The 11,429-nt window shown below is 38.4% G+C and overlaps 1 protein-coding gene across 2 annotated transcripts in view; it reads left to right on the top strand.

Annotated features, from left to right (window-relative positions):
• Nucleotides 1-11,429, top strand: part of PRKN (parkin RBR E3 ubiquitin protein ligase) — a 1,996,139-nt gene that overhangs the window by 1,960,331 nt on the left and 24,379 nt on the right. For both annotated transcript variants that reach the window (XM_069070393.1, XM_069070394.1), the window contains one exon: nucleotides 3,486-3,569. In XM_069070393.1, coding sequence (XP_068926494.1) covers nucleotides 3,486-3,569 — 84 coding nt within the window. The remainder of the gene's footprint in view (nucleotides 1-3,485; nucleotides 3,570-11,429) is intronic.

Below are 11,429 nucleotides of genomic sequence, written 5' to 3'. Positions count from 1 at the left end.
CTTTCTTTCTTTCTTTCTTTCTTTCTTTCTTTCTTTCTTTCTTTCTTTCTTTCTTTCTTTCTTTCTTTCTTTCTTTCTTTCTTTCTCCCCAGCACTTAGTATTGTTCCTTGCAAATAGTAAATATTTAATAAATCTTTATTGAATTGAAATAATATTTGTAAAGCACTTAGCACAGTACCTGGCTTGGAGCACATGCTATATAAATACAAGCTGTTATAATAATAATAACTCTAATGAGTATTAGTATTGTGTGCCAGGAGGAAAAAAATCATAGCACACATGTATATATGTTAACTGTTTCCATAGGTGAGCAAGCTAGTGACATATTTATATTTAATTTCTTTTTTGTTTTGTTTTTGAATTCTTTCTTTTTAAAAGACATTTTAAAGATACCTGTTATTTTAACATCACAGTTATTTCCAGATAGAGCTCCTCACCCAGTATTGAACTCTTAACAAAATCACTCTAAGACAGACAATACAGTGACATAATCTTGCAGAGACAGACAAACCTTCTGAGCTGTCATCTCCCACGTCTCTGAGTAGAAAGGAGGACATTTAATTACCTGGTCTCATAAACCAGTGTTGGTCATTATAATTTCTCCTAGTTGACTTCATTTGAATGTTCTTTTCATTTACCTTATTATTATCATCATGCAACATTTCATACAAGTTTTCTCATGTTTATATGAATTCCTTATATTCATTTGTTCTTAGGATTGTATACTTATTTTCAAGGATAATTTCAGTAGCAATTATAGCTTAGCCAAATCTGAAGAGTTAAAAGACTACGTGTCCTACTGAGTGTAACAGTAACAAAAACCAAAAGTCCCATCTCTATCCCTTCCTTCTCCCTGAGTTGCTGAATACATCCATGAACCTCATTGAATCTTCCACTTAATTTTCAAGGTCCAGATGATCATATGGTAGCTATTACCAATGGAGTGGTTGGGGATGTAGCTAAATCACATTTCCAGTGTTTTATATGATTAATTATATATTTTACATATGTATATATATATATATATATATATATGTATTAAATCTGTATCAAATTGCTTACCATCTTGGGGAGAGGAGAAGGAAGAAAGGAAAGAAGAAAATTTGGAGTTCAGTTTTTTTTAATGAATGTTAACAATTGTCTTTACCTGTAATTGGAAAAAATAAAATACTGTTTTTAAAAAATCACATTTCCAGTTCTTTTGCTAGTCATACCTATAATACCCAGCTGATAAAGTGCCTCCACTCCCTAATTTTTCCATCAGAGGTCCAAGTCTCCCTCATATGAGTATCTTTTTCAGATGGATGCCTTGTGATAATAATCCCAGCTCTGCCACTAACTAGCTTTATAACTTTGGACAAATGACCTCTTGGTCTTTGCTTATTTTCTCTTTATTGATGTTTGGATTTGACTACAATGTAGCATGGTAACAAGGAAGCTAAATACTTCCTGGAATCAGGAAGACCTAGGTTCAAATTTTGTCCCTGATATCTAGTAACTGGGTTACCCTGGGCAAGTCACTTAACTTCTCAGTGTTTTAGGAAACTCTCTACAACGAGGTTATAGTAGGTACCAGTCTTCATTGATATAGGGAGTTCCTGACTGAGAGATCCCTACCATGATGAAATTACAGTCCTCATTTAAAAAAAAGAACGAATTTAAATCTGGTCTTAGACACTTACTAGCTGTGTGACCCTGGGCAAGTCACTTAACCTCAATAGCCTCCAAAAGATACAACATAAAATAAAAAGAAGAAAGAAGAGTTCTCTGTTCATTTTCATTCCTTTGGAATCCATGAATGCCTGAGTAAATGTTGTGACCTTAGCAGGGTGTAATGAAAAAACTAGGACTCAGTAGACATAGGTTCTAGTCCCAGTACTATCATTTACTTTACCTAACCTTGCTGTTTAGTTGTTTGCAGTTGTCAGGACTTTTCCTGACCCCATTTAGGATTTTCTTGGCAAAGATACTAGTGTACGGGGTGGCTAGGTGGGGCAGTGAATAGAGCACTGGGCCAGGAGTCAGGAGGACATGAGTTCAAATGTGACACTTAACACTTATTAGCTGTGTGACCTTGAGCAGGTCACTCAACCCCAATTGCCCTGCCTTCTCCCCTCCAAAAAAAAAAAAAAAAAAAAAAAAAGGTAAAAATAAATAATTAAATAATAAAAAATAAAGATACTGGTGTCATTTACTACCTTCACTAGATCATTTTACAGGTAAGGAAACTGAGGCAAACAAGGTTAAGTGACTTACCCAGGGTCACACAGCTAGTAAGTGTCTAAGGCTAGATTTGAACTCAGGAAGATGAATGAACCTTCCTGACTCCAAGTCTCTCCTAGCTGCCTGTCTGTCATTAACCCCAGTTTCTTATCCTCTAAATTGGCAACAATTACCTATTGATAATGTCATTGTATGCATCAACTTATGTACTGTTTATAAAAGTACATTGGAAGGTGCATTATTATTTTATTTTTTTATTAATTTACTTTATGAATTCACTTCAGCCTGTAGATGTTTTTAGAGAGACGCTCTCTTTTCAGAGGGAAGACAGAGAGGTTAATCAAATGGCAGGAGCACAGATTTTGAGTCAGAGGACCTAGTCAGTAAAGGGTCTTCTGACTACAACTTGTGTGATATTGGGCCAGTAACTAAAATTCTCTGGGTCTGTTTCATCATCTGTTTAAAAAAAAAGAGGTAGAAGAAATGGGATTTGACCTAGATCCTCTCTCTTCCCATTCAAAATTCTTTCATCCAATATAGTAACACTCTCTGTCTATAAATGTTAGATTGGGCACATTGAATAATTAGTTTCTCTTTTCTAGCAGCAGAGCAACATAGGTGGGCAGCCAGTTGGGATAGAGGATAGAGCACCAGGCCTGAAGTCAGGAACAACAGGGTTCAAATCTGGCCTCAGACACTAGCTGTGTGACCCTGGGCAAGTCACTTAACCCTGTTTGCCTCAGTTTCCTCACCTGTCAAATGAGCTGGAAAAGGAAATGGCAAACCACTCCAGTATCTTTGCTAAGAAAACCTCAGATAGGGTCACAGAGAGAAACATGACTGAAAAATGATTGAATAATACAATATAGCTATATTTTACTTAGGTTCCTAGAATCATAGATCCAGAGCTGGTGAAGAACCAAGAGGTTCAACCCTCCCATTTTGTAGGTGAGGAGACTAAGGGGAAGAGAGATTGAGAGACTTGCCTAAGGTCACTTGGGCAGGTAAATGGCAGAGGTGGGATTTGAACCCAAGTCATCTGACTCCAGACAGTGTACTTTACACTGGCATCTACTGGCAAGGAATAGATCTGGAGTAAAGTAGTATCTAGGGGAGTCACACTGGTAGCTAGTATTTAAAATTGTATTCAGAAGACTATCCACTGTGGTGGATAGCCAGGGCGGGGTAGCCAGCTGACAACGCTTATAACCAAAAGCAACCACCAGGAATCTCTCTAATATAGACATGTGTTATATTCCAGTTTGTCTTCTGCCGTGATTGTAAAGAAGAATACCACGAAGGGGAATGCAGCACCCTCTTTCAAGCCTTAGGAGCAACAGCCCAGGTACTGAATGAATAAATGAATGAATGAATGAAGTTGAAAGGTATTTATTAAGTACTGCTTATTTATTAAATACTTGATATTATTACTTATTAGATACTTAGTGCATAAGTATTTAGGTACTTTAAGTACTTAATAAGTACTTAGAAGTACCAGATACTTAATAAGTACTCAGAAGCACTGAGACTACAGATAGAAGCAAGCAACATGGTCCCTGCCTTAAAGATCTTACATTCTAACAAATGAAAACTACACATAGAGAGGCGTGGTGGCCAGAGAGGAATGTTTTGGATGCTAGAAGTCACAGGGATGGTGACTGGAGTCATGGGCTTTTGATTGACATGTGGTTTCCAGGATTGCTATTCATCCTTTGTTCTCTAAGAGGACCATGATATCAGGGAGGTGATGCCATGATCTGAAAGTGAATTAGATTTAAGTGAGGGAGGACTGTGCAAAGTCACCAGCCTCACTTTTATCTCCAGAGCCATTGGGTCCAGTGGCCAGATAGAGGAGATAATTGCCCAGGATGCGATGGGGAATCTCGGCCTTTTCAAGCTAAGGTCTTTAACAGGGCTCAGTTTGATGGAAGCAATGCCCATTCAGTTATTAAGACTTAAAAAGAAATGAGGCAAAGAATCACCTCTAAAAAAAATAATAAATCGGGGTGGCTAGGTGGCACAGTGAGTAAGAGAGCCACCTGGAGTCCGGAGGACCCGGATCGGTTCTGCCTCAGATACTTAACACCCACATAAAAAAACTGGCCATGTGACCTTGGGCAAGTTACTTAACCCCAATTGCTTTAAGAAAAAAAAATAATGAATCTCAGAGGGGAAGGCCCTCAGGGTTTCTGGCCAAAACAGAAATAAATGATATTTATATTCATTCTGGGTCCAAACAGTGACCACTGGGCTTGGCCTGAGACCTATTGTGGGTCAGTCAGTGAGTGGTAATGTTGATTAGATTACTGTTTTCAGAATGGTGATTCATTATTTTAAATCAGTATTTCTCAAGCAGGCTTCAAGAGCCTAGGTAAGAGTGGTAGGGGCATTTAAAGGGAATCATGGATACTGGAGCTACTAAGTCCAAAATAGTCGTTTGTTGGTGGTCAAGAACACCCAGAAACTACATGAATGGCATGTACTGGGCTATTCCATCCCTATAGGCTTTCCCAAGAATCCCTCCTCATTCCAGTACTGGCAGGAAACTACAGAACCAAAGCCAGCTGTTTGGTATTCTAGTGTTACAAGACAACCTGGTATAGGACAACCTACAGAATTTTGTTTGTTTGTGGGGCATAGGAAAAGGGAATATTGTACATTAGGAGATGGGACAGAAGTCTGTAGAGAGGAAGGGATTGGTGGGGTAGGAGAAGAAAGGTAAACACTGCATAAAAGTAATTTAACTCTGGCTCCAGTTTCACAAGAAAGTCCTTTCCTTAGGCTCCAAGACAGAAATTATTCATGTTTGTGAATGACAGTGAAAATCTGAAAAAAGGATAAATACTTGGGAAATTAATAAATTACACTAAGCTTACCCCTCTCCTCTTGGTTTATTAAACAAATGCCTTCTTCTTACCTTGATTAATACCTTTAGATAATGAAAGTGTTGATTGAAACTCATTATGAAAAGCAAGACTTATGGAACTGAAAATACATTTGCATTTCCTAATTAATTTTAATTATGGCAAAAGATTTTTCTTAGGTGTACACAACCTTATATAAGAAAAGAGATTTGGATTTTGAGTGAGAGGAGCCTGAGTTTAAATCTTAGCTCTGCTATTTATTAGCTATATCCTCCGGCAAGTTTTCTAACCTTCCTCAAGCTTCAGGTTCTTCATCTGTAAAATAAGGGGGTTGATATGGTTATAATCACACAGCCACAGTTCTCCAGCTCTAGGACCATCTATTGTTCTCTTAACTTTAATAGGAAGAGGAGGAATTTTGCAAAACAAGATTCATACTAAGAAAACTGACCATACATCTCTCAGTGCAAAAGCCCCAGAAAGCAGTTTGCAAACAACCATGCACAAGACTAAGATTTCCACTGTTAGAGTTAAGGAAATTCACTGCTAAAGGTCCCATCCTGTGGCTTTCCATGAAATTAAATATTGCAAGTCCAGTGACCTCCTAATTCATCAACTTCCCTTCCAATATCTGGTGCATAAAAATCACTCAGGACTGCAAAAAACATCTGTAATTTCAAATTGTTGCTATTAGTGTCTTCAGAAGGCTTTTCATGACAAATGGGTCATAGTCATGCCAAAAAAATTCTGGCTAGCATGCTACATACATGAAGGGCATATTTAAACTCCCTCTGCTGGAAAACATTTGTTAGCTTAAAAACCGAAGGGGGAAAAATCTTCTTTTTGTTGTTAGTAGTTCTAAATGTCAGATTCAACCTTCCTCCTTTTCTTCACCTCATCATAAGATCAAAAGATAACTAAGTGACTGCAAGAAAGTTTTTTTTAAAAGAAGAGGAAAAAGCCTGAGCTTTCTGAGAAATGATTTGGAATCATTCCAAAAAAGTGATTAAGTTGTTCATACCATTTGACCCAATGATACCATTCCTAGGCACACACTCTCATGGAGGTCAGAGACCTTTGAATGTCCTTTATATGGGCTGTCCCCAAATTCTTAGTGCAATTTTAATCAAGCTTAGAACTTAACATGGTATTTGAAGGTAATGGTATAGAGTTGTACTGTAAGAAATGACATAATAAGAAATAAAGAGAGACCTAGAAAGACATGTGAACTAATGCAAAACATGGGGAAAAACAAAAAAAAAAAATAGACTTTGTTCAATCCATGCAGTAATATGAAAGAAAACACTAAGAGACATCAGAATCCAGATTAATAGGATATGTAACAGTGATGATCAAGAATAACCCCTGATTCCTGCTCCACAGGAAATACTTAGGATGCAAAAGACTCACAGGCATGAATTAAGTCCATAAAACATAAAATATCTCAAATTGCCCATTGCACTCATTCTACTCTCCTTGGAAGGTAAAGACCACTCTTTGGGGATGCTCAGCAAATACTTCACATTCGCCTGGGATCTACACTGCCAGAGCAGCTTGTAAGATCTGCACCTCCCGGCCAGCTGGACTGCAGGCTGCTCTCAGCAGTCAGGGGTCTTCTCCACAAATCTTGCTTTATAGGAATGAGCTCCCAAAGGTAGGTTGTGCTGATGGGATATCTCTTGCACTCATGGGATATCCAGCAAGACTGGAAATGACCATGTCTCAGGATCTCTAGTTGCTGCCCTTTTCTCAGGGAAGGAAACTGAATGGCAGAAGATTGATAGCCAAGGATTCAACTTACCAATTCATCACTGCTACTGTAGAGGGGAGAGAGAAAAGAATCTGTGTACCATGCTCCCCACCACTGCCACACCTTCTAGAAGTCCACAGGAGGAAAAGAAGACTTCTCAAAGAGGGGGTGGAGATTTCACAGCTTTTTTTTTTTAAGTAAAGAACTTTTTCCCCAAGAATCTATCCCTGTTCTGATACTCAGTCACTGGTTATCTCTTGAAAACTACCCAGTCACTGGGAACTAATCAAGAATTGCTTTGTCAACTCAACCAAGAATCAAAACATAGGGAGTACCCCAGGCTATCTTTCATATATCATGGGGAATTTCCCCTAATTATCCCTGCTACAGTTCACACTTGATGCCCACAGGATGATGAAACATTGTTCTCTGTTCTTGGTGTAGAAGCAGAAAGTTACCTAAACCATAAGTCATGGCTGATAGGTTGATTTGTCTTCTTTAATGTTTTGGGGTTTGTATTCTGTGTTACAATGGAGGGTTCTCATAGGGTAGGTGAGGTTGAGGGGAGTTATTGCAAAATAATAGTGATATTAAGGACATTTTTTTTTAAATAGGGAAAAGAAATCACAAATAGAGTCAGGGATCCATTTTCAGTTGTGTGAGAAATTTGAATATAAATATTGGGAATACTATCGTCAAAATTTTCTGTGAACTGATTTCAATAATTCATTTTAACAGTTTTAAATAAATCTATTCCTTGTAGATCAAATTATTATAAATTATGTGTAAATTAAATAAGATAGAATGAAATAATATTTATAAAGCACTCATCACAGTGTTGGGCACATAGGAAGCACTATATAAATGCTTATTCCCTTCTCCTCTTCCTTATTATTTATTTTATTTTATTTTAAATTTTTACTTTCAGTTCCAAATTCTGTCCCATATTTTACCTCCCTCCCTCACCAATGAGAAGGCAATAAATATTATTCCCTTATATATATATATGCATATATGTACATATATATACATATGAATAAAATCACACAAAATGTTTTTTCCACATTGCCATGTGAGGTGAAAAGGCAAAAAAAAAAATTTCCCCGTTAATTTTGAAACAAGTAAATTTCTTATTGAGAGCTCCTTCCTCTCCCCTCTGCAAAGATAGAATTGCATCAAGCTATCTGCACAGGCCCTTTCATCTGTGATTCCATGATTCTAAATATACATGTAAAAGGAGTAAAAACTTGCTTATTGCTCTTCCATGTAAAGATTCAACCTTTAAAATGACCAAACTAATGCCTTTGTAATTATTCTTTGGCTTTATATAAACCACTAAGAAATCGTCGTGGAGAATCCCAAAAATTTGTATTTGAATCCTTTTAGGAATTGCCTGTCGATAAAGAAATCACTCTTAAGACAGGTCTTTTAGGGAATGTGTTTATCTAATACCAACATAACTGAAATTTTTTTTGGTGTATCTGGTTCTGTCTGTCAGCTTGGCTGTCAAGAAATTATGAGATGGCAGGCTGAATTATCATTTTCATAGCTACTTGTATGCGCTTTGTTTTTGCTCTGGGGTAGAAACATGATCTTATTGAGTAGTGAGATGAAGCATATACCCCTTTCCTACAATCCTGTGGGTTCTTGGGTCCTAAGAAGTTTGATGTCTCATGGTGGTCCAGATTGCTATAACTACATGAAAATCTCATCAGTCAATCAATTAGCTTTATTAAGTGCCTCCTTTGTGTCATTGTTAGGCACTATGTTCAGTGTTGGGGATATAAAGAATTAAAAATTTTAAAAAACCAGTCCCTGCCCTCCTGGAGCTCCCAGTTTAATCAAGGAGACAATGTGTATACAACAATGTACAAATAAGATACAAACAGGATAAACTGGGAGAGACCCCAGAGGACCATTGTTATTGTTGTCGCTCAGTCCTGTCGGCTCTTCATGACCCCATTTGGGGATTTTTTTGGCAAAGATACCAGAGTGGTTGGCCATTTCCTTCTCCAGCTCTTTTGACAGATGAGGAAACCGAAGCAAACAGGGTTAAGTGACTTACCCAGGGTCACACAGCTAGTAAGTGTCTGAGGCTGGATTTGAACTCAAGAAGATGAGTCTTTTTGATTGAACTTGGCACTCTATCCACTGCACCATTTGCTACTGGCCCTAAGAAAAGGAACTAAGATTAAAGAGGATTGAAAAAGGCTTTTTGCAGAAGGGAGAACTTTTGCTGAGACTTAACAGGAACCAGGGAATCTGGGAGATGGAAAATGGAGAGGGAGAACATTCCTGGCACTGGGGGACAGCTGGTGAAAACTCTGAGTTATGCTCAGGAACAGCCAGGAATCCACCAGTGTCCCTGGATCACAGAGTACAAAGCCTGGAGTAGGCTATAATAAGACTAGTAAAGTGAGAAGGAACCAAGTCATGAAGGACTTCTAAAGTCAAACCGAGGTTTTTATATGTGATCCTGGAAGTAATAGGGAGCTAAGACTGATGCCTTGTTTGTTTCACGATTGTGGAGATGAAAAAACTTCTTTAAAACTGCCAGTGGCACAGTCTCAAGAGTGCAGGTGGTAGAGGAGTTTAGAGAAGAAAGAGGTAATGTCAGCCTTTGGTTAGTTAGTTCACAGCGGGCCATCTCCTGTTGTCCTGATCCACATGTGGCCACTGGACTCAGATGACTCTAGAGGAGAAAATGAGGCGAGGGACTTTGTACAACCCTCCCTCACTCAGATCCAATTCAATTGCAAGTCACATCAGCATCTTCCTGATGTCATGGTGTCCTCTTCTAGAACGAAGGACAGACTCCACACCACACAGGAAGGTTTAGTAGAGCAGAGAGAGTTGTAGCTGGGCCCTCCACATGTTCTCTATCTAGGTTCATAGGGTCAACTTCCAATTCTATCTCATCAACCCTGGATACTGGAACCCTCTCTGGCTGACTTTCTCCTGGGTAAAAGGGGGAATAATCTGTCTTTTTTTCTGTCATTACCTCTCAGGATGGCCCCATTAGGTTAATTTGCCAAGGGTTCCATATTTCAACCACCAGTGGCCCCTGAGAATAGGGAGCGAGACAGCAGGAAATAAGTTTTACCAAACTAATTCTAACCTTAGAAGACCCAATTCAGTTTGACAAGAGGACCAAGGATTTGGTTCATTTTATATTGTCTCTAAGCCACCTCTGGGTGGGTGACCTCTCTAGCTGTGGGAGCACATTCTCATTCAACTGAGCTCTTTAGAGGGAAAGTACTATAGAAGTCTGGAAAATAAATAAATAAATAAGAGCCTCCCCTGGGCCTCAGAGCCTTTCACAGGTCCCCTTCGGTTCTGAAACTCATACTAACAAAACACCCCCATTAGCCCTCTTCTCTTTCTTTTCCTTTCAATTCCATCTACCTACAAGGCTTCTTTTTTTCCTTATAGTAATCCCTGACTACTCTCCCCTGGTCCTCCCTTTTAACACTGATCCATTTCAATTCTTTGATATCACAGAGCCCAGGCAAGGAAGCCTCATTCCTCCTGGGACCCAATCAGCTTTTCACATCATTTAGGCTATTTGACCAAAAGCTTAATGCACTTTGTGATTAATGCTGTAATTTTTTAAAAGCAAATGAAGAAATTGGTTTAAAATGGGTTTTAAAAAAATTGGACAAGCTTTAAGTTGAAACTGTGCAAGGAATTTGGGAATTCAGTGACAGAAGATCAATCCATCACAGGCTAATAAGAGTTCAATTCCATGTGGTTACACTTGCTCTAGCCAGTGAGTTTTCATCCCCACAGTCTGATCCCCTGCATGTATTCCCTCTCGTGGGTTTTTTTTTCTAATAAGTAAACACTTGCTCTTGTAATACCAAATAAAATAGATTCGTTCCCCCAACAGACCTAAGGACAAGGTTTGCCTCTCTCGATTTAATAGATGAGTAAATTGAGACTAAGCCCCATATACGTGATGGTTACAAGGATTATGATTGTCTTTGGCAATCCGTTCATTTGAGAAACATTCAGTAAGCGTCCAATATGTGCCCAGTCCTGTGTTAGGGGTTGAGGACATAAATTCAGGTACACCAAAAGCCCTGTTCCCAAGGGGCTTATAGTCTAATTGGAGAAAATAACAGAGGTTGTGTAAATAACTGTGATATAAAGGAGGGTTAGATAAGCAGAAAGAAGAAAACCTAGCAAAGTACTTAGGGAAATCTGAACTGGGAGAGAGAGATCCATTTAACATAAAGTGAATTTGGAAAGATTTCTGTGGTGCTGATTTTGGTGACTCCGCCTTGAAGGGTAAGAAGGACATCATTGAATGGAAACAATAGCATCATCTAGTCCAGATATGAAAGATGGCTTGAGCAGAGGCATGGAGATAGAAAAAAGTGGAAAGAAAGCAGAGGAGTCACTCAGTTTGACTAGAATTAAATTATGCCAGGCTAGACAAGTCAGTTGAATGAAGTACTTTACAAATTAGAAAGTGCCATATAAATGTGAACTATAATAATAATAGCTATTAATAGGTAGTAATAGCAGCAGCATCAATAATGGTAGTAGTAGTAGTAGTAGTAGTAGTAGTAGTAGTAGTAGTAGTAGT

This window comes from Petaurus breviceps, unplaced genomic scaffold, assembly GCF_028583685.1.
Source record: "Petaurus breviceps papuanus isolate PSGF00001 unplaced genomic scaffold, PetGlider_PUasm1.0 90808, whole genome shotgun sequence".
Taxonomy (NCBI): domain Eukaryota; kingdom Metazoa; phylum Chordata; class Mammalia; order Diprotodontia; family Petauridae; genus Petaurus; species Petaurus breviceps.
Note: the sequence above shows the minus strand (reverse complement) of the source record. Positions and strands in the feature narration are given on the sequence as shown.